Source organism: Echiichthys vipera (assembly GCF_963691815.1).
Source record: "Echiichthys vipera genome assembly, chromosome: 12".
In the NCBI taxonomy this organism is placed as follows: Eukaryota; Metazoa; Chordata; class Actinopteri; order Perciformes; family Trachinidae; genus Echiichthys; species Echiichthys vipera.
In genome coordinates, this window is record NC_139837.1 from 11,747,089 (window position 1) to 11,771,949 (window position 24,861).

The 24,861-nt window shown below is 39.6% G+C and overlaps 1 protein-coding gene across 2 annotated transcripts; it reads left to right on the forward strand.

Moving 5' to 3' along the window:
- Positions 1 to 1,042: 1,042 nt before the first annotated feature.
- kcnk10b (potassium channel, subfamily K, member 10b) lies at positions 1,043 to 17,003 on the forward strand (the record flags this gene model as incomplete). Of its 2 annotated transcripts, none has more annotated exons than XM_083924781.1 (7): positions 1,043 to 1,097; positions 4,596 to 5,029; positions 12,937 to 13,054; positions 14,517 to 14,677; positions 14,818 to 15,010; positions 15,110 to 15,252; positions 16,356 to 17,003. In XM_083924781.1, the coding sequence occupies 7 exons, from the start codon at positions 1,043 to 1,045 to the stop codon at positions 17,001 to 17,003; spliced, it is 1,752 nt and encodes a 583-aa protein (XP_083780907.1). The 2 variants fall into 2 exon arrangements, with proteins under 2 accessions (XP_083780907.1, XP_083780908.1); XM_083924782.1 differs by having other exon boundaries at positions 4,614 to 5,029.
- Between the last annotated feature and the right edge of the window lie 7,858 nt (positions 17,004 to 24,861).

The following is a 24,861-nucleotide window of genomic DNA, read 5'->3' on the forward strand; positions in this document are numbered from 1 at the left end:
AAATATAAGCATAACAAATGGCCTTTTACGTGACACCTGTCAGCTGGATGGGTTATCTCCAGAAGTGCACACAGACACAGATTTCAACACGTTTGTGAACAAAATTTGAAAGAAATAGGCCTTTTGTTTTCATAGAACAACTCCTAGATGTTTTATTATAATTGGTGCAAAAACCAAAGTGTCTAGTATGTCTTTAACTTGAAAACCATCATGGCACCCTAAAACAGGCAACCCCATCAAGGGTCTCAGACAGGTTTACACAGCTTAGGGGTCTGACGAGATGGAGGAGGTTCCCCGGCTTTAGTTCATTAATAATGCACTGTTTCCCATTCATGTGAATGATGTAATGGTTTAAGTCTGCCGCTGATTTGGCGTACATCTATGACTTGCCGCCCTGCGCCATGTGCTCCGTCCCCGGTTGCCAAACGACGAGAGGATAATCCTGTTTGGGGGGGATAAAGAAAACAGTCAATAGGCCTTTTCAAAAACGGATTATGAAAAATTAACGAAAATGTAGCTGATGCAAATCTAGGGGGAAATTTCCAGCTAGTTACAGTAGGCTAAAGAGCAGGTGGAGCGGAGCGCTTTGGGAATAAAAGGGAGGAGAGCATCCTTCCCCGTTGTTCTCGATGCCGGCGTGACGCGTGGGTAAAGTTGCTTTTTCTGGACACACTCTGGATGTGTTTGTGGACCGGACCACTGATGTGTGCGCGTGTGCGTGTTTGAGTGTGAGGCGTGATGTGGTTTGGTCCCCGGAGCGGTGCGGCAGCTCGGTGAAAGGTCTCAAGCATCGTTCTTGTCAGACGAGCACCGCGCGTCGTCCAAGCGAGGTAGAGAAAAAAAAGGAGGGGGGCAGCAGATGCAGACAATGCGGTTTTGCGCTACGTTTATTCCTCCGTACAATTTACACGCGCATCCAGGGAAAACAAGATGCTGAGAAGATGTAGGAGGATCCCTCGTGTTTTGAGTATTTTTCTTTATTTTGATAGACGGATTGTCCAACATTTCCATAGCCATTCTGGTTGAGAACAAACAATAAGAGATGAAATTTCCAATAGAAAACCCAAGGAAACAAGTTAACTGGGACCCCGAACAAGGTTAGTGAATACTGCATTCTTATTGTCTGATAACTTTGGATATGTGCCGAAATGTTATGTAATATTACTCATCTCAGCAACATCTCATGGAGATACCTGAGGCACAATAAATAACACCAGGCGGAGTCATTTTCAAGGCTTCAACAATTTTGCACAATTTCTTATTCTTTATTTTGTCCATTTCTACTGTATTTTCTCTTATTTGTAGCCTATGCTTTTATTCTGCAAAAAGGACTCTTAACGAGGCAAAGCGGTCGGGGTTTTTTCTTTATTCTCCATTCTCCTTGGGCTCAGTTGTGCAGGGAAACGCTGCTGGGGAGCGGAGCTTTAATTGCTTCAAGCTCGCAAAAAAAATAACCAGCGTGAAAACGGAAAGCTGTCAAAATAAAGCCATTTCAAGTTGTTGCGTAAATATCAATGTAGCCTAAAGGAATTGTCACACGAAATTCTCTATATGAAGCTATGATATCCGATTCTAACTAGCAGACATGGCTGGTCACTCACTGTGGATTAAAATTATTAATATCACAGGAAATGACTCCTCCTATGACTCCTCATCTGTGCGCCCACGGTAAACAGGCTATATATTTTTAAATATAGGTACAATAGCATGAGGATACATCTTTTCTATTGAAGTGAAATGTTCTCATTGTGCTTTGAGATATAGATAGTTAGATTGAGTTACAGAATACAACTGCAGACAGACTACTTGCAACGTCCCAAGTTTTACTTTGAAATTAGTTTCAGCCGGAAGTCCTTGACCTTCATGTGTGATTGAGGCACACTTGACGCTTGATTTGGAGTCTCAGGTGGTGAGTTTAACGCCCAAAACCTGTCTAGTGCCATAGGGAATAACTGGGCCGACCTGAGCCGAACCCAAAATGTGCCCTCGTGTTTACTATCACTGCTAATTTAGCTTTTTGTTTGTCAGTGCGGAAATAAAGCTTTTGTACACATATGATATGCAGCTGACATGCTGAAGTGTTGACAAACTGAATGTTTCCAGTTTCCCACTGAACGGTGTGGTAACGGTTGATGCCATGTTTCATTTGCCATCATCATTGCCTTCATCTAGAGAGAGAGAGAGAGAGAGAGAGAGAGAGAGAGAGAGAGAGAGAGAGAGAGAGAGAGAGAGAGAGAGAGAGAGAGAGAGAGAGAGAGAGAGAGAGAGAGAGACTCAGATAAAAGGCACTGCTTTCCACTCAGGCCTTATTTAATTTGCAAAAATCAATATAAAGCAAGTTCAGTGGTTTGAAAAGGGATTTTAGATGAATGCCACACACAGCATCAAAAATCTCAGTAACATTATATTGCCTCTCTGATTTAAAACTTAGATATAGACATACATTCTATACTTGAGATTTTTATTACTTAGCAGTTTCTTTTTTTAAATAGCTGTACTAAAGTCAATGGGCTCCAGCTTTCTGAACTGCCCTATACAGTGTATAGCTGTGGCATATAGAGCTGATTTATTTAATGAGAGATGAAGAGCAATGAATGTCACAGTAAGACAGTAAATTTGCAATTCACTAACCGGGAGATGTTCAAACGTATCCATTGACGTGACTGCTCCAAATACAGCAGAAGATATTAATGTAGTGTTATATTCTCCCTGCTATTTCACCTCTCAGACTTAATTTTCTAATTCATCTCATGTTCTAAAAATAGCCAGCCGCCGCCCTTAAAGGCATGTACTATAAATTAAAAGTGTCAGTTTTACACCTTCCTAAGCTTTTGACATCACTTTGCTGTTATCGATTCAACATTGATACAAGCATTAACTAACAAGATTCATAGCCCCCTGGATCAGAGAATAAGACTCTTCCCGTACGCCCTTGACTCATCAGGGTGGGATGAGAAGTGATGTGTGCGTGTGCGAGTGCGTACATTACTTAGCATATCCCATAAGTGATCCTAGCCCAGTAAACAAAAGAGTGCCTCTCTGAAACAGATCCATTTCATATACCTACGAGAGTTGCATCATTGTAGACAACAGCAGGCTCCACCCATGGCTCTGAGGCACACCACACTCTCCCATCTGAGAGAGATGGGGCATGAGAGGTGAAGGCTGGAGCTCCGAATAGCTTATACTGTGCTTAATATACGTTAAAGGAATCTAAATTTGGCTGCCTCATAGGTGCTTCTTGCCACTTGGTTGACCTGCTTCAGCACCCTTGCATTTGTTATAAAAACCCGCCCAGGAGCCAATGACTCAAAGTGGCACTTATCCTTCCCCCTCTTACAGTCTATTAGAAAAATTGAATCCTGCTTCTCAGCAAAGAGGGTAACTCAAATTTCACCTCCACCTCCACACACTGTAAAGCTGTAGCTGCGAAGGGTTTGCGTTTTTTCTTATTTTTACTTACTGTGTATATAACAGTACATCATGGGATATACAAACGTTTTTTTATTATTGTGTAGTCGAGGGAATATCAATCAAACTGTTGTTGGTGTATTCATTTAGAATGGCTTTTATTCATTTTTCTTTAGGGCTTTCATTGATTACAATAATTCAATTTGAAGGTGTTCTGCATTAGTGGTTGAGGCAGTAGCTGCAGACTTCCGAGGCTTCATTTCACAGGAATAATGGCTTTTGTATATATAGACCCGGCAACAATTTCTCTGCATGTTAAAATGTTGAGATGACGACTTTGACACCGGTTGGATAACAGGCTATTTTGCTGAAAGCATGGAGCGTTGGATTTATGAAGAGCACTATATTAGCTCAGAGCAATAGAAGGAAATCATTTTTAATGCTTCATGCAGAAGATTATACTTTCAACGGATGTGATGCCCTTGTGTTTATGTCTTTATAAAGTAGTGTTCATTGTGCAAAACAGACGCATGTCTTACTTGAGTCCAAATCTGTGCATTGATCTCTGCCTCCCAAGGACTCCCTTTAAATTATTTACTTTATTCAATTTAGAAAAATACAATATTTTGAGCCCTTCCCCAGGTACAGAGTGAGGCAATCAATTTTGAAACCTATATAGATCCAATTTTTGCTTCAAGCATTGAAGAGTTTATTTGTTGTACTTTTATAACAAGGATTTTTTTACTGTATTTGACATGTACCGGTAAACCAATTGAAATCTTAAAGGTGGGAGAATAATGTAATTAAACCTGTTTCATGCGTTCATTTCATTATTATATATATATATTATTATGTATATATTATTATTATAACCGACTGGTCATCACAGGCCTGGACTGGAGATGTGTAGATACACAGACAGCGTGTAATAATTTCAAACTCAGTGAAAAAGCCTCAAAGACTGCGAAACAACATCTGAGAAGAAGTTTTTCCTCAACACTTAATCTGTCTCACATTTTTTTTTCATGTCCAGTCAACAGATTCAGGGGATTCAGCCAAGAACAGCGTGTTAACTTTCATTTGCCTAAAATAATCAGACTCCCTTTCAGAAGATACAGAATAACTGTTTCCATCTTGGTTTCCTCCAACACAGATCTAAACAAGACAAACATAAATTAATGTAGTCCTCTCTTTCCTCTCAGCGCTACAGACCAACATGGTGGTCCCTCCCAAAAAGGTCCAGTCTTGCACTGCCAAGTCAACGCTTGTCCAGGCCAGTGTGGCCACCATGCAGAACCCCATGGGCTGTGACCCCAAGGCCAATGGTCATTGTCCACTGCCGCGCCTGTCCATCTCCTCCCGCTCTGCCAGCGTGGTGGCCAGCATGGATGCCAGCTATGATGGCACGATTGCTGCGCTCCACTCAGTGATGAAGTGGAAGACGGTGCTGGCTGTGTTCATCGTTGTCGTTCTCTACCTGGTTTGTGGAGGTCTGGCATTCAGGGCACTGGAGCAGCCATTCGAGAGCAACCAGAAGACCAGTATCACTCTGGAGAAGGCTTCCTTCCTGGAGAGACACCCCTGTGTTACTCCTGATGAGCTGGAGGCCCTCATCAAGGTGAGTGGTTGAAAATGAAGATGAGCTTTTGGAGTTTTAGACAAAGTGAGGCATGGTTTTTAAATGTCCTCCTTCCAACTGCTCAGAAAGCTCCAGGAATAGTACATTGCATTTATTGAATCTTTTCATCAGTCATGGAACATATTTGTTTGTAAGCACATAAGACAATAAGAGTAACTGAATGAAAATTATCTGAGTCATTGTGTTTGATTGGTAGATGAGAGGAAGAAAGACAGAGGACTGACCTTTTACAGCAGCAATTTTCTAGATGATGCTATCAGGGGTAATTAGAGGTTAATTAATGCTGGTTTCATTAGCTTGTCACATGATCTTGAAATGCTTGGATGCGACATCCTTGTATGTCCAGATTACATTTAGAAAACTAAACCTTCAATTCCAGGGTCCATCACAGGAAGGAATCATTTTACAGAATATGTAACAGTCATGTTTGTTTTAAATAAAACACAGTATTTTTATTTTAAATATTGAGTAGCGGCTTTAATACTTATAATTTTAATAATAACAATGTATGATATGTGACAATAACTGTCCAAATGAATGATAAAGTTGCTCCTTTACGGCTATTGTCAGCCATGTGATCATAAGTGGTCATGTATGGATACGTATTTGATGACACCTACGCCTGTTCCATTCATTAATAAAGATTATGACATGCAGTTGATAGCTCAGAAAAGCTAGTAAGTGGACCTTTTGAGTCGAGACCACAGTTAAAAAAATGAACTTGTTTTCACCTCATGAATGTGCATTCATGGCTTAAGCATCATTATGAGATTGTGTTAGCGTTAACTTGGAGCACTTGAGTCCACTCCTCAGCCACTCTACAAATGTGAACCCACTGCAGTGACTGTACATTTTGCTTTCATTTCTCAAGTGTAGTATTTGTTGCAAATTCTTAGCCTTCAGTAGTCTGCATTGTTGTTATTGTACGTCTCCATTTAGGGGCACTCAGTCCCGAAAAATGTATGGAAGTGAGTGGTTTGGAATGATCCATTCTCTGAATCGAAGTTGAGATCTATAAGAATCGAGGGTTACATTGAACTCAGTCAACTTTTTTCACTAACAGAGGGTTGTCATTACATTAATAGTGCTAATTGATAGGCAGTTTGACAGTGATTTTCTTAGGTGTCTTTCTGTTGTGTCGATGAGACAATACATAATTTATACAGTGACTAAAGCACCATCAGGAGACACGACCTCTACTAAATGTCATTAGCAGACTCAGAGGCAGGTCCACCCTTCAACAGGAAGCACATTAATATCTTCAAGGGCATCACAGGGATACCCATAATTCTTGGTGACATGTCACATCTGTTTGCAAATAAACTGTACAGTACACGCGAGCACATGCAGTTTTATGTTACATAACAGTACATAAACGTAATCTCGCAGAAAGGGTCAAAGAACCATCTTGATGTTTATCCTATTAGAAAATAAGGCCCTTCAGCGTGACCTTTATGCTAAATCGTTGCTGCTATGAGTGGAAGATTGTGAAATGTAATTTAATAAGGCCTTTATGGATTTTGTTGTCTTCAATTCATGTGCAAACAAATAGAACTTGTAAACAACCTACATCTTATTTTATTTACAATTGCATAGTGGGTTGTTTTGAGAAATACATTTATGGCCAAGTTGTATCTGAATGCTTCATACCCTCAATAATAAATGTATTAGTACAATATGAAATTCCAGAGTGAGGCTTACCAACACCCACACGTTTTAAAAAAGGAATCTAGCTCACGGCCACAAATGCACTGCTGTGTTTATTGTAAGAAACATTTGAAGCCCAGTTTCCTCTTCTATCTAAACCCTGTGTGAGATATTTTTTTAACAGGAAGTTTAGTAATGGCACACTCACACTGTCCTTCCGCACCGGGACCCGGGCTTTAGGGTATTTGTCCCCCCTCCCTCTCCCCCCGCGCCCCAGCCCCGTTTGTACTCACACTGCCTGGGCCTCGGCCAATGCTTCTTGCTGTCCATACGCCATCACGCCGTAACACGTAATACGCATTGATGGCGTGTGTGTGGCTTTGTTTACAAATATTTCCACAGACCTCTGAGTTTTTGTGTTCTTGTCGACTGTTTTTGAATATTTTCATCGACCAAATCTGCAGTAAACACTCCACCTCCGCATCACACCAACGTGAACCTTTCACCGCCATTGTTGTTGTTGTTAAATGTCCGCACATGGTCCGTCCTTCTATTTACTATGTCCGAACAGGCGCACATACTGCTACCGCTGTAGGGCTTGTGCTCGTGCTCGTACACGTGCGCACGCTCGTGCTCGTACATGTGCAAACGGCTCTGCTAAAGCCCACCTCTTTCAAGCGTCCAGCTGTCGGCTGTTATGCGCGGAACGGGTGCACTCACACTGCTTAAAAGTACTGGGCTTTAGCTGAAAAAACGGTTTTGGCCCGGTACAGAACGACAGTGTGAGTACGCCCTTAGAGGTTTGAAAGGTCCAGGAAGACGTTAGGAGCTGAGCGACCCTGATACTTATTACTCTACATGACACTATCAAAGTCTGTCTCATCATAAAATTAAAATATGAAATCTATAAGAATGATTCATTTTGTGGCAGATCTCTCACAGATGAACCTGGATAAAACATGACTGACAAGCCTTAAACTGTGACACAGAGGTTGATTAAAACTGAACTGAATCATGCCGTTTATGCAATGTTCCACGTTACCAACATGGCATGAGAAGCTTTTATTCCCAACCAATACCTGTGTGAGCTGAACCAGATAACAAGCAGATTGTGAAAAAAAATCCATCACATGACTTAACTGTGCATGTCTTTTTTTATGGTTTCAGCCGCTTTAAAGCTCACGCTATGGCGATGCTTCACATGCTGTGTGATATCACCCCCAGAATTATAGGTTGAGATTTAAGGTCACTCCATCAAGCTGACGTGTAACTGGAGGCGAGATTGGAAAATCATTTGAGATGTGTCGGCAGTTTGCAGAGTGGAAAGTAGGATTTGATAGGAAAAAAAGTGGGACTGAGATCACTCTTTAGGATTACAGGTAGTAATTCTATATACACGAGGAATTTTGGTGTAGCTGCCTGGCACTGGAGGTTAGTAGAAAAGAATATGTTGAGTTGAAGAATGGCTCAGGAGGCAGGAAGTCTATGCAAAAACAGGCATTGGTATTTTTCACCAAGTACAGAAGAACAAAACTCCTGGGAAAATTAACAAAGAGTCAATAAGATGATAAAATAATATAGTCTCGCAACAAGCTGCTACCAACAACAACTCTCCCACAGTCAGTGCCCAAGTGGCTTCTGGCCCAACCTTAATTGGACTAAACCACTGCATGGGGATTAGGAAAACCAAAGAGGGATATTTTAAATATAACCATATTAATTATGCTCCCCCATCCTTAGTTCAGTCCACAAACACCTCCTAGTCCGTTTCTACCAACCCATCATGGAAAGCATGGTTTTAAAACCAAATTCATTTTCATAACTTATTAATTAAATCATAAATTAACCAACTAATTCATTGCTCCAACACTTTGCCTAACTAGGATGGCCTGCACGACAGTGATTGCTGTTGGAAATGTAGGAAATATAGGCATTGCAAAAAGGTATGGAGGGAACATTTTCACACACTCCTTAGCAGAGGAAGTTCTCAAAGAAAAGAGAGAGATATTCTGCATCAGTATGGGACATTTTATTTGAAGAGTAAGGGTTAGTGACACAAGGATCAAATAGCAAATCCCTTTTGCCAACATGACTTAACCTACTGAATTAGCAGAACACATATGTTAATACAATAGATCTTACAGAAGAGAAAAGTGTTAAAAGCTAGTTGTTGTTTTTTTTACAATAATGTTTTTTTTCGTGTTTTTCTTTTGTTTGAGAATTGTAAATTAAATACTCACAATGGACCCCTCGGATTCTGTTAAGATGAAATCACCCCAAAGACAGAACCGACCACATTGGCATTTGCACCACTTTCCACTAGAATGGCTCCATTCGATGGTAGTTTTTCAACACTGCTCCAGTGAATATTGGCTTGCCTATTTTTCTCTCTATCCTTCTGTACACCCACATCTGTTGTTATTCCTTCTCAGAGAAGCATCCTTTTTTTCTTCTTCCCTTGCAGCACTCAACCTTTGAGCCACAAAAGAGCTATCAGAATTTGTAAAAAGAAAAATCAAAAAATCAATAACAGTATTTGGAGACATAAGGAAATAAAAACCTTTAGCATGGTGTGCCTGTGGTCCGGAGGGAATCAATTATTCATTGCACAGGCCAGTAGTCACAGACCTCCTCCAGCTTGAATCAGCAACACTATAGTAGCAGCAGCTGAATCACAGACAAGACTGTCTCCTGCACAAATGATCAGATTCAGACACAAAATGTATGCCACCATGTCTCAACAGTTATTTGCCCTGAACCTATTTACAAAATTACATCAGACAAATTGAATATGTTAAAAGAATGGTTTAGCATGTTGAGATATTTGCTTTTCTGCATAGAGTTGGATGAGAAGCTCAACAAAGCTACCATGAGTAGCCAGTTAGCTTAGCTTAGCATACTGGCACCTATAAAATTAACATATACATAGTACGCCTTAACCGTTACATTTGTACAAACAACAAAGTGTAAAAATGACACATGGTTTATGTACCGGACTATATTTGGACAGCCACAAAAAACAAAACTGTGCTTAATGAAATAAAACACTAAAATGATTAACACAACCACTGCTACCAAGCAGCTGACTTGAAACCAAATTGTCCAGGAGACCCAGAAAACACGAAACGAAAGGTAAAGGCTGCGCGGGAGACCTTTGATAAGCCAAAAGGCTGGAGTCACAACAAACTCTCCAGCTCCCCTAGTTATACACTGGTATTCTCTCATCACTCTCATAGAGTTTCTTATTTTTTTTTTTGCTATCTCAAGAAAAGGCCTTCAGGACATTCTTCTTCACAAGTACTCCATCAAAGAGTCTGTCTGGTCCTCTAACAGGTTGTGTTATTGGTCCGTTCGTGTTGTGTGTCAAAGCCTGTCACTCAGACAAAGATCCTCTGTGGTGACACAGCAGTGGTGACTCACTGTGCCGATCTGTTTGGCGTAGGAGTTGACAGAAAAATGGCAACCTTGGGAAGCCTTTGTATCTATTATGTGTGTGTGTGTGTGTGTGTGTGTGTGTGAGACGGAAGTAGACGATAGAGCATGCACTTGTAAAACTTTGCTCCTCAGCATGTGTTAACTTAATGTGTATGTGTGTCCATGGACGTCTGTTGACCTGTTCATGTCGCTTCAGTATGTGCTGTCCACCTCCCCACTGTGCCCCCGCAAAGGCAACAGAGCTAATTGGCTTTTCCAGCGCTGTCGGGATGACTCACACTTTGGCACAATGTGAAGCCGTACTGTAATTGACACGAGTCAAGCCTCATTTATTGATGAGTCACTCACAGTACTTACAAATAAACTTTTATAAACAATGAGCTACCTGCAGTGAATCTACGTCAGGCCATGCAACCAATCCCGTCATTTTACGGCATAAACTACGTGATTTCAAGTTGATTGCGGTGATGTGGATTTATAGATTTGTGAGAGTGACTATCAAGGTCAATAATTATAGATACTTATGTCTTCAAATGTCTGTACATACAGTGGTGGAATGTAACTTGCATTTACTCAATTACTGTACTTAAGTACAAATTGAAAGTACTTGATTCAGATTTTAAGCTAAGTTACATTAATTTCTGAGGGAAATACTGCACTTTATAAGCCCACTACATTTATTTGACTATACGTTTTATGTACAAAAAAAATCCTTGAGCCATTCTGCTCTCATTCTCTTACTTTAAGTACAGCTCATTGGTAATACTTTTGTGCAGTATACTTCTACTTGAGTAAGACTTTGAATGAAATATATACAGTATACAATGGAGTATTTGTCTACTTTGTGTAAGTAAAGAATCTGAGCACCTTATTAACACTCCATATTTAAGATAAAAAGAAATATGTTTTTAATGTCAAAACAAAATACAAAAAGCCGAAAGATAAAACAATATTCAAAGCGGTCTTACATGTGATGGACCAGAGTCTTCCTGTTTGGCAGTCGTCTGTGCACCTTTAAAAGCCTCAAGGTGGTTAGGGCAAAGTTATAGACATTAATGATGGAGAGTGCTGCAGAGTGCTTGGCACTTGCTCACAGCGAGTGAGGCACCATGCTGGCTGGATCACCGCCGTCCACCTGTTGTGAGTTAGAAAGTCACGCTGAGAGGATAAAGATCTGCAGTGAGTTAGCCTGCACTCTAATGATCCTGCAGTGAAGAATATAAAAACACAAGCATCTGGTGGTTAATGTGTGTGTCTGCAAGAATGTCTGCGTGTTTGCTGATTCTTCTGTGCGATCAGAACGGAGGAGAGCCCGAGAAACAAAAACACCTTTTGTCGTCCTAATTAACACTCTGCAACACAAATCAAAATCAGTATCCTTGTGTCTCAAAAGTGCCTGCGGAGAGAGAGGATTTTCCACATCTCTAATGCAGCGTGAACTTGGCTGTGAAAAAAGCGAGAGACAAAAATAGACCTTCTCATACAGTATTCAGACAATTGTGATGCTATTTTTAGCTCTCTCTTGACACCAGAATTAGGCTATTTTGGGTTTATTATATAATTACTGCTTTGATATTGCCCCTATAAAGTAGCTGTGTCTGCTAAAACCTATGATATAGCATTACCGCAATTGGCTATTTTAGATACCACAATCTGTCTCATTAGGGGGGCTGCACTGATGGAGCTGAGGTAATCACATGCAAGATTATGAGTAGGCATGTGCAGTGATGTGTGTGGAAGTGGTCCTCCACACCGTCTGCTTTGAAATGTATGTCACAAGAGTTGATACATATTTTATTAGTTGGACGTGCATCTTACAAACAGCTTGCATGGATACATTGGGGGTTGCCCTGGATGAAGAAGCTACACTTTATATCTCACCATGTGGGTAAATGCACTGAAGCAGCTGAAGGTATTTCTTACCAAAGGCATTGACTTTCATATCGGCAGAAGAGATGTTTATTTTGATCCCAGTTGCAAAATTCAAACTATTTATTTCCACTGAGATAAGAAAGTAACTGCTTTTCTCATAAAATGCCCATAAACAGGGAATTCAGAAAGAGTGCGATATAGTAGATTATGTTTTAATGGCTACATAATGGAGCTCAGAAGGAGATCAATGAGAATAATGATGCAGTAAATGCACAACATTGTCGCTTCACAATGTTTTCCCTAGACAAGCTGGGTACAAGGAAAACGTGAGGGACCAAAGAAAAAGGCTGACACAAAAGACAAGAGAGACAAAGGTCCATCCGCTGCAAGTGAAAATCTATGTAGCTTTAGTAAAATCCTGCGTGGTTAGGAGTGCAGAGTGGAGAAAAGAGCTCCGTGTGAAGAGCCAGAGACTGAATAGTGTTAATATATCCTGTGCTAGATGATTGCACATTTATTATACCTATGTCCACAGGAGGAATATTTTCACATGTTGACATTATTATGGTGGATTTTTTATCTTCATAATAAAACGGCAGCATCAGTGTATTGCAGAATACTAAAATTACTCTGCAATGAATTACTTTCAGACCGGGGACATTCTCTTAAATGAATATAAAAGATTGTGCTTGAGGACAGTGGTTGCCAAAATGGAGGCTGGGGCCCCCACAAGAGGTTGCAAGCGAAATCTGAGGTGCAAGAAAACACATGAAAACGATGAAAAAAAAATGAAAATATATTCATAAATGTTTTCTTATTTTTTCCTTCTACCTAAAGAATGATCTTTTAACATCTTACGGACTCAAATAAAGGATAAGATTATTTCCTCTTCCTCATTAACATAAAAATGTATAATTTCCTTCTCTTTTCAGCATGCTATAGATGCCGTGAGTGCAGGAGTGAGTCCTATTGGAGACACATCATACAATTCCAGTTACTGGGACCTGGGCAGTGCCTTCTTCTTCGCTGGAACTGTCATCACAACCATAGGTAAAGTTTGAACCAATCCACTCTTTAATGCTCTAATACCAGTTCAATCTGCTATTTTTTTTTTAATGCATAAGGTCTTTTTTTTAAAACTCAATGACAGTTTTATTTCATGCCAATTATCCCCTCTTCTAAAACTCTTATCTAAATAAAAGATATGAAATACTATATGTAATAATGACTTGACTTCAAAGATGTTTCTTTACAAATTGAAATTTAATTTTTTCATTTGATCTATATAATTATGTAATCATTTATTTCATAATTACTTATTTGTCTATATAATATTTAACACTTATACACACCCAACCTGACAAAGCTGCTTATGTGTAGAGAGAAAACGATATTATATTCTTCTCGTTTCAAAATATTTCCTCTTTTCATTTGGTGATCTGAAAGATGATCCACCAAACAACAACATGAGCTAATAAATGCAAGACTAAGCGGGCGATAATTCATTTGTTAAAAGAAATTGAAGTGCTTGGATGGGATTTTTCCTCTCAGTTTGTCAAAGATGTTTTCTCATTAGAACTCTCTAAAGCTATATAAATCCTCCCCGTTCTTACTGCAGCTCAGGTGAGTTTTACAAATCCATTGGCCTCATGAGATGGTGCTAAATGATGCAACCCACTGGAGTGGAATTTAACAACCTGTGAAGATCAACATTATCGAGGACACTGCTGTGGTTTTACTTTATGTCAGTGTCTCTAAGTGCTCTTTCTCCCTCAAAAGGCTTTCTTGCTTTTATAAGACAAACACAGTATTAACAATTTGTGATTGAGCAAAATTATTGTAAGTGAAAGGCCTTTGAAATATGTACGCTTTGAGCACTTTCAATAGTTCCATTTCGAAGCCATGTTTATAACATCAAAGCTGATGCATTAAATTGAATACGCTCTCTCTATTATCTGCATGTCCCTTCATTTAAGTGAAGAACAATCTCCCTGACCTGTTTTTAATTAATGAGATTTAATTAATGGCATTTAATGCCGCTGAACAGTCACTTAATTTACTTCTCTTCCCAGATATATTATTTTGAAATACTGTATCTGAAGTTACAATACACAAACTAAGATATCTAGCTTCAGATTACACAAGTATGACAAATAAAAAACACATTTATTCTGCTCAAAGTAGTCAATAAAATTGTATTATGTGCAATTCTTGTCTTTGATGTGTCTCCCTGGCTTCCTCATTGTATCTTTGTCACTATAGGGTCATAATTAATGCAATTCTCTCCAAGGGAAACTTAATTATTGTCTCTCTAGGAGCTTATTTACCGCAGACCCCTGCATCACAAGCATTACATAAAGGCTTCAATGGATTAGTATGTATGCATAAGAAAGTCTTGATCGTCTTCTTCGGCTTCTCATTTTACTCTTAACACTCCACCTCCTCCGCCTCCTCTTCACCATGTTTCTTCACTGTTTTTTCTTCTTCTCTGATTTCTCCTTGCTTGTGACAGGTTATGGAAACATAGCTCCAAGCACAGAGGGCGGAAAAATCTTTTGCATCCTTTATGCCATATTTGGCATCCCTCTCTTTGGCTTCTTGTTGGCGGGGATTGGAGACCAGCTGGGGACCATTTTTGTGAAAAGCATCTTGAGAGTTGAGAAGATATTCAAGGTGAGTTGCAAGTTTAAGCTGGTTTTTGTTCTTTTTTTCCACATTTGTTCCTCTGGGGCTTTGTTGATCATATTATGACCCTTAAATCCGTTTAAATGATTTGTAATGTTCTCATAACATCTCCTGTTTGGTTTTCTCAGCAAAAACACAAACAGATCAGCCAAACTAAGATCAGAGTGACGTCCACCATCCTGTTCATCCTGGCTGGCTGCATTGTTTTTGTCACCATCCCTGCTGTCATCTTTAAACACATCGAGGGCTGGAGCACTCTAGAGGCCATCTACTTTGTTGTGATCACTCTCACCACAGTGGGAATAGGAGACTATGTGGCAGGTAGATCTATGGGACGGATGGTTGTTTCTGTCATGATCTATATTACTGTTTTGTCAAACAATCGTGACTTATTTTTGGTATTTCTTCCTTCTCCTCGAGGTGGTGACCGTAGGATCCAATATATGACATGGTACAAGCCCCTGGTGTGGTTCTGGATCTTGGTGGGCTTAGCGTACTTTGCGGCCGTCCTCAGCATGATTGGAGACTGGCTTCGAGTACTTTCTAAAAAGACCAAAGAAGAGGTTAGGTTCATTGAATTACACTGCACATTATTACATTAGAGGGGTAGAAAAGGTCACTCTCACTGCCTGCTGTGCCTCTGGTCTCTTATTTTGCCTATTAATTGTTACTTGGACCTTGTCAAAATGTCTTGTAACAGGCTGCTATTGTTTCAGGTGTTCAAGATGTAAAGCTCTTTTACCTTAAAGGTAGAGAGTAAAATAAGGCCAGATTTTCAGTATTGTAATATCTCTTGTACCTCGAGAGGCTCAAACAGATGCAACTACACCAGTGTGCAGCTTTACACCTAAAACAATAACTATGTACACCAGATGTGTGTAAGAGACTGTTGCAAGAGAGCGGGCGTTGGTGAGAAAGACAGTCTCTTAAACACAGAATCATACTTACATTTTTGAGAACATTGCAAGGTTTATTGCATGCCTCACTTGACACAATCTTGAACCCTCTGTGAACAATACTTTTTAGCACCAAGGACAGTGCACTGGATTTATCAATACACAGAACACTATTGATAATTCGGAGCCTTGGTCGGGGCCATAGATTCATACTATCACAAACCTCAGTCAGATAAAGAATCAATCAGTCAGTCAGACTAGACCAACATTCAACTAAAACAAGCTGCCCCTGCACTCTCTATGCTACCAGGAGATTGAGAGGGCAGATGACTGGTAAAAAGGAGCATGCACTTTGGTCATTTTGCTAAAAAGAGGAATGGCATTGTCCCTCAAATCACCTTCTGAGGAGCTTCAATCATGTATTTTTTTAGTTTATTTTTAAGTCCCTGAAAACTTGGTTCAGTATTTCTCTATAGCATTAGATAATCAGGATTAAATAAGCAACAATCAAAGTTAACATTTGGATCCATCAGGACTGTGTGACTGTATGTATGTGACTAGGCTCTGTTTACTTAAAACCAGTCAGGAAATTAGAAATCTATCATCTGAAATAACCAAAATGGTACTAACTTTGGCAGAAGATTTTGCTGATTGAGAAATTGTTTTTTAGGGTCTTAAAGAAAGAACAGTTGAAAACCATGACTATGTCTTGCCAATATGTGCTTTCCAAATGTTTTACTGATCATTTCCTTACTATTCTGTCATCACAGGTCGGGGAGATTAAAGCTCATGCAGCTGAATGGAAGGCAAATGTTCGAGCAGAGTTCCGTGAAACGCGGCGGCGCCTGAGTGTTGAGATCCATGACAAGCTCCAGCGGGCTGCCACCATCCGCAGCATGGAACGCCGACAGCTTGGCCTAGAGCAGCGAGCTCACTCCCTGGACATGCTGTCTCCAGAAAAGCGAGCCTTGTTTGCCAGCCTTGATGCTGGCCGCTTCAAGACTTCCTCCCAGGAGAGCATCGACACCAAGCTCAACAATCTGAGGCTGAAGGGGGCCTGTGAGCCGTATGACCATCAGGATAGCGCGCAAACACAACAGACAGCATCTTCCTCAGAGGAGAATCTCTTCAACCTGCGATTTGGATCTCTCACCAAGCTGGCCAGACGCAACAAGAACCGTGAGCTGCGGCGGAACATCAATGAAGATATGCGACGGGCGAGTGTATGCATAAATACCAGCAGTGCCATGCTGGGTGAGGAGAGGACGGAAGAAGAGGAAAATGAGGAGCCAGATGAGGAAAGCGGAGAAAGAAAAGAGGCAAACACCAGTCTGACAAACCTGTCACAGTATGCAATGGAGCGCAGCAAGTTGAATGGGTTCACACCAGTGGAGGCCAAAGATAGAGAAAATGACTAGGCATTGAATGTGACAGTGGGCTTAACATTGACAGAGACGGAGAACACGAATGCATGGTCCTTTGAAATGTCAATAAATGTGCCTTTATGTTTCCTATGCTTATATTGGAGCTGCTCCAAGGAAATTCAGTCATCATGCCATAGCCATGGGAAGAAAATGTGTTGCCAAAAAACTGAAGAGACAGAAGAGGCTGTAGTTAAAATACCTCATGTTGGAATGGGCTAGTTAATAACTTTGGTTTCTACAGGAGCAATCTTTTTCAGCTTTTTTGTCTTTCAGCCTTGTCGACCTTGTGAGACACTTTGGCAACAGTTTTCTGTTATTGTTGAATCTCATTTTTTAACAATGTGGGCAGGACGTCGAAACAGCTAGCTTCAGGTCATCCATCTTCAGAAACATTATCGATCTCTGCTTTGTATTTTTCTCATACTGTGGTCGCTATTTTTAGCTCAGCTTCCAAAGGACTACAACGCTAAATGAATGGAGGGTGGGAGGTTGTGCTTCTGCTGGATCAATAGACAACATAAGCATTTACCGAGCCGACATGTACAATTATTCCTACATGGTATGTGACATTGAAAAGCCCTAGAGTATAAACTACTACGTACCAAGAGCGCTTATAAACAAACTACCCATGTTGATTGTGCATGGCTATTAAAACACAACCATAGCAGTTAATTGACTAACTTGAAAGCTAGAAATGACAGCTGTAATAATGTTTCTTATTGTTTTAATAAAATGAAATGTAGGCTACTGCTTTCTTGTGATAAAAAAAACAACATGTAATCCAGTTATGACTGCCACCATCGTGGATCAACTCTGAGCTGGAATTCACTTGACGGACACATTTAATCACCTTTGGCCGTGAGATTGTCAGCCATGTTGAAAACACTTTTTTTGTAGATCATTTTCACTTTTATCACAAATGTCTTCAGACTACTTAAATAACTTTTTTAATGAATGAATGTGATGCTGTTGATTTTGTACTCATCAAGCATGTTTGCATCTGTGTTTACTCCTTTTTATATCAACCAAGCACTTGAGTTGAATTTTCCATTGAACTGTAAAATATGAACTTAATATGTCATGTTTCTTTTTTTTGTAGTTATTTTCTAAAACAAGGTCAAACATCTTCACACTGATATGTGTTTTCCTGTATTTCCTAGGTTTACTCATTGAAATATTTCACTCATGAATAATTTAATTTGCATTTCACAAATTGGCACTGACACTGCTACCTGACGCCTTCTTTAAATTTTACAGAATTGTTAAATGTAACACTAGCGTGCATTGCATGCATTTCTGAGGGCAAATACACACACACACACACACACACACACACACACACACATGCACACACACAAACACACACACACACACACACGTACGTTGTAACCTGTTTGTCTGATATCATTAACCTTTTCATGACCATGACCTGTGACAAGTCTGTTGTGTACACTTTATTTTATGAGCATATCACATTAAATGTAGTGAGTGCCTTTTTCCAGATAATAAACATGACAAAAGAAGTTTCAAACGTGGTACTTGTTCTACTATCAACAGCATTAGCATCTTAATTCAATATACCCTGTTTGTATTGCAGGGTATATTGGAATGGTATTGCTTCTTCAATGGCATTGATAGAAAAAAAGCACAGGTGTTACTTATAACATTATTGATGGCTTTGCTCCCCCTCAACACCCCCGGATCCTCTTAAATCAGTAAGTAAGTCAGATTCCCTCAGTCCCACATTGCCAGGCCTATCTCCGCAGCGCTGTGTCAGTGGAGTATGGTCTGGCTGCACGAGTTATCATTCTGTGATAAGGGGAAAAAAATGTTCTGGGTTGGTTTTATTTCTTTAAACCAACCATCTTGGGTGACATTAAGCCCCGGATGCAGCAACTGTGCCGTGGCAAAATAGGTAGCGTAAGGGGCTTGACATCTGATGCACTTCTCACATCAGACTTTATCCCAACACTGTTAATCCAGTAAACCAGACTAGGTCCCCCCTGGATCCCAGCCAGTCAGACGGTGAGGCAGGACCAGGGCCTTGAATCTGAAGCAGCTAAATGGGATTTGGCCATCTTTTAGTTTATTATTGACGCACTGTGAAAATGTCAAACTGTGCCTCCTGAAAAAGGCCTATTATACATGTGTAAGAAGGATGAAGGCCCATTAATAGCACAAAAATGCAGACTTATAGGTTATAATTTAAAGGTTACTTACTTACTGAACTCGTGAACTGTGTTTGTGCAGACTGGCTAGTTAGTGGACAAAGAAGACCATTAAAGCTAACATGCTGGTCTCAGAGTCTCTAAGCCACAAAATACAAAGAAAGAACCATGTATCACCATCTACACGACTAGAACAACAACTCTAACTAGGTGGAATAAATTAGTATATGTGGACAGAATGCGGCTTGCTCCTTTAGGGCATGGGTTACAGCATGTGTTACTTTTTGTGGTATATAAATATTTGGCTTACATTTTTAGAAGACAGTTTTTCAGTTTTTATTATTATCTTCCCTTGTTAGACATGTTTATCACTTTACTAGACATTTCTAATAGACGGTGTTTATTCTATTTGGCTGTGAGGAATTATGGTCCATTTAAGAAATACATTTCACCTAAAGCATAATGTAATTCATTTCCATACTTTGCTGTAAAACATTGTAGACAAATGTGCAAATATTCTTGAGCATTTTATGTAGTTTAATTATATAATCCAAACATCTCTAGTTATTTAAAATATACAAAATACTACTATGTACTAGTACTAGTACTAGTAATATATATGGATTGTGCATCTATTTAGTTTTTATTGTTTACCATTTTGTCCTAAAGAATTTGAAGTAATGACTCTAAAGAGAAATCCCAACAAATGTTCTCAATTTACTGTTTATTGTATATTCAAAAACAATCAGCAACAAAGCATCGCCTCTCTGCAGACTTTTTTCAGTTATCTCAAAATTTTAGCTTGACCAATTTTTTATACAAACATAAATACATTTAATAGACATGGCATTTAATTGCCTTGATGCTGCTTTTGGGTAATTAAAAGACAGAATTTTTTATTATGTAACTGACTCCTCGCGTGCTGCAGGATGCTGGAGCGTAAGGTCTCCACCCGTGCATGTCTGTTGCTCTGAGCCACAGTCACGTGCGTCAACGTGTGTATGGCACCGAGGAAAAAAGACGCAGCTGACAGCACCACAAAATAAATTAATCACGGAGACAGGTCAGTAAAGGGAGAGCTACAGATTGCATGTAATAGAAAGGGTGTGTGTGGGGTGGGGGGGTGGGGGTTTACCCTTCAAGGTGGAAGTGACCTCAACCACTCGTCTCCATCATTTGTCTGTCTTTCATTATCTTTCTGTCTCTCTATCCTTATCTCTGTTCCTGCGCCACTCACAATGAATCGACCACCATTGATCTTTTTTAATTATTTAAAACATATACAATATTGTTCTGCTATTTGTCTGTTTTTCATTAGCCTATTTACACGACCGTAGACAGTCAATCGCAGTCATTGATTCGGAAGAGGCTGATAGAGTAACTTTTACTACAGAGCATCTCTACACAACATTGATCAAGAATTGAGCAACGGGTAATATTTCAGGCTTTCCTGTGTAGCCAGTGGATATGGCCCAGAAACTGGAAATGTGAGAATGGTTTTGGAGTTGAGAGATGGACAGATCTACGTATCTGCATATAAATACAGATAAATAATAACAAAAAGCTAATGCAAAGTTGAATCATCATCAGAGAACATGGGTTCCATGATTGCATGGCGGCCAATGCGTTCAGTCACTTTTGCCCTCCACACGGACTGTTTACCTGCATGCAACCAAAGCATGCTCAAACGAGATCGGTCAATACTACGCGGACTACAAACGGAAACGGCTTCCACTGCCCAAATCTTGTCCCGTTTCCTGCAGATTCCATATTCCTATGCAGAATCTGTTTATAGAGATTACAAAACAAAGTAAGAACAGAACAGAAGGAAACAATAACAGAAGATGAAGTCAAGGTGTCAAGCTCAACTCATTTAAAGGCCAACTAGAAAAGGTGGGTCTTTAGCAGCGACTTAAAGGGTTTTGTGGTCTGAGCAATTTTTGTAAGCTGTTCCGGAGATTAGGGGCAGCCACTGCAAAAGTTTGGCCGTTTTTGTGTCTATAGCTCTGGGAACATCCAGGAGCATCTGATTAGTCGACCTCAGTGCTCTAACTGGAGAATAAAGACATTTGAAACATAAAAACATGCAACAAAAATGTAAAATTGAAGCCTGATACTAGTGTTATGCAATCCCATTTTCTTCTTCCAGTTAGAATACATTATTAGTCATTAGTCATTCAATAGGTCAGGTCGTCCAAACATAATGATCTTGGTTGTATTTGTATTTAGACTGAGAAAGTTTAAATCCATAAAGTCGATAGTTTAGAAAAACACCGGCACTAAATACAGACTAAGAAATAATCAACACATCACAAGCACAGTGTCAGTGAATACTGAAAAAAAGGCTGTTGCATCGGATTGCACAGGTGTGACTAATTAACAGCATCTACTGCATATGAGGCAACAGGAAGCCTGTGATTTTTAACATCTTTAAACCAAAATAACTTACTAGAAAGATTTAAAAAAGTGTACATTAATCTTGTAAGGTGGTTGGTGATGGCATGCTTTACATTAAAAGACAAACTACTATATATATTTTAGTATAAACATGAGAACAAAACAATACCAACAAGTAGAAGAATGCAGTAGAAGCATCACCACTACAACACAAGTGTGACCATAGTACTGTAGTTATACTGTACATAGCAAAATACTATGCATGTAAAGAGTAAACATAATTAAAGAATTAAACATCTGCTGCTCTCCTTGTCTAATTTGATCCTGCCCACTGGACAGGCCTTCTTTCCTTCACTGTTTATCCGTCTTTGTCATTAGTCATGTGTACTTTCATGTCTTCTCACTTTCTTCCCTTCACTTTGAACAAATCCAAACTGAAAAAAAGAACCAGTAGGACTATTTTCAGCACCAGCTGTCAGTTTCCAGCTGATGGAATCAGGTTAATTTGATACATAATCAGTCACATTGATTGCACCTGCATCACTGAAGTCTATAAAAGCCTGTCTGTTCCAATACCTCAGGTTTCTGTTTCCTGTTTTCCTGACCCGTACCATTTTGCAACTTTTTAACACACTACAATCTTTGAAAATTAGATCTATTTTTTACTCTTTATGTTTGTTCTAAATCATATAAGACAGTGACAGTTTGTAACAATACTTTGAACAAAACTAAACTCCAAAGAAAGCATAATGAACCATGATTTTTCCAGTGTTTCACGTCTTCTTCCTTCACGTCACAAATCAAAACTATTTAAATAAAATTTGCATAAAATGTATGTCTCTTTGCTTTTCGGTTTTCTCAGCAAAAATCAACATATTTAAGGCTTGGTACAAAAAACATTCTTGTCTGTATGTTTAGGTCATATCTCCATGACAACACTGAGGGGGGTTTTCATGGCAAACTGACAGTTAAAGAAACATCAACTGATGTCAACGTTACAGCACTTAGAAAGCCATTAGAGAGCTGTGCAATTTACCCTGAAGGCTGCTGCGGAATCACAAATTCATCCATCAAGAACTGTTTGAGAGTGTTTAAGATTGAGAAAAAAAGCCTTACACGGCATGATCACACATCCTAATCTTACCAAGTCTACAAATGCTCTTATACAAAAGGCAATCTCAGTGAAGGCAGCCACAGCTACACAGCTACAGCTAAGGCAGCTCACAGAAAGATCACTTATTTTACTGGAGTGATGCAAGGGTATGGAACAAATTCACTCCATGTTGCCAATAGATCAAGTAGACGGGTTTAAATAGAGAATCCTGACCGTATTCAATTCCCTTTAACACATTTTCAAAATGACCATGCATCATTCATAAGGAAGGTCTCTTCAAGGGGCTAACTCTTTTCCTATGTTTGTACATCTCTAGTAATGCATAATGTTTTCCAATAACATGCATTTATTCACCAAAACCACATATATTTTCAGAAATTGCACTTGGCTACCTCTTGTTAGTATAATCTTAAAGCATTCTTCTTATACACAGTTCTTTGCTGAACTTTGACCTGCAATGTGGCGTGACTCAATAAGGCTGTGGGTGGGATTCAGTTTGTGCTTTCTCCAAAATTAAAACTGGAGAATGTATTGTTGCAATTTTAGGTAATCCCTCAAACACCAAAAATCACTAACGCCTTAAAGACAGAAAGCACAATAGACGAAGAGCAGAATGGACGTTGCTTGAAAGCAGCATGATCTCACAGAAATCACATCCCCCTAACAATACCTTAAGTGGTGACCACAGAAACATTGCCAATGGAAATTCAATTAGGATCCTTTCTCGTGGTGGCCAACCTACCTCCATGTAGCATGTACTCTATGCACTTTATTGATGAGAGAAGACTCGGGCGCATTCACAGGAACCTGGTTCACGCGCACTGACGAGCACTCTTGGAGAGCGCGGAGGAACACAGTGATAGTGGGTGAGGGGCGTGAGAGTTGTAAACATTCAAAAATTGACTGAGTCAACTTAATCTGCCAGACTTGCTGGCTGCAGCTTTAACTTACGTAACTAGCAAATGTGACTTAAGTTACTTATTGGAACCTAAATCCAAAATTGAATGGGTCCTTCTCTGGCTAACTCCTGTACACCTAGTTTTTCCATAATCCAGCTGAAAAACAGAAAAACAAACCAACAGACAAACAAACTGACTTTACATTTTTTTTTTTTTACCCACTTTGTATTTTTTTCATTCCTATTTTCAGCATCAGCTGTTAGTCACTAATTAAGGTGGTTAATTTGGTTCATAACCAGTCCAACTGATGAACATTTCTGGTTTGTCTGTCTTGCTTCAGCTGCCAATGTTACATTTTGCTACTTTTTAACACACTACAACTTTTTTAAATTACATTTTTGTCTAAGATTGCCGTCCTTTTTAAGTGATTATAATTTCCTATACTGATCGAAAGTAAACTCAAAGAAAATGAGTCAGTGAAACAAATTGGAATTCTATTATCACTACATAAAATGCTCCAACGACTGAGTTGCTACGTCAACAATTTATTTTTGAGACAGGTTAAATTCTTGGAATGAGTGACTCCAACTTTTTTCCAAGTTGAAGTTATGTTAACTTACTTATTTTATTAAGACGTACTGTTTTGGTTTTACAGTGTAGGACCTGTTGTGAGGAAAGTGTGAAAGCGCTGCTTAGAGCGACAGAGAGGTTGATGAAGAGGAAAGGTTGGAGGGAGTGTCAGACAGTCACCTGGAGGAATCCGTCGTGCTTGACATCAAACACAACACGAGAGATGTGAAATCTGCCTGACAATGTGCCTGGCAGCTGAGATACTGAAGAGAGGTGCAATATGATGTCATCTTAACCAGTCAAGAGATGCTGCCAAATCAAGTTCATCATGTGACAGTTGTGTTTGAACATAAGGTAGATTAAATGGGGTTGACAACTACAACAAACCTGCGCTGGGGCGTGCTGGTGGTCTAACACCAGTTTTGACACTGGGTGACGTTTTTTTTTGCATGTCATCCTCTCTCCTCATATCCTGTCACCCCCTGAACTGTCCACAATCAAACACTAAGCATGACATGCTGCTTAGAAAGCCCAAAATGTTCCATGCACTTTGGACATACTAGACAAAAAAACAAAACTTCTCAACCTCTAAGATCCAAAAATCACATGAAAAAAAGTTTTTTTTTTTCATGTAATGTTAAGAACATTGTTTTCATGGGGGCATGTCTTTTTGATTCTTTATCTTTTTTTTTGACGTCTTAAAT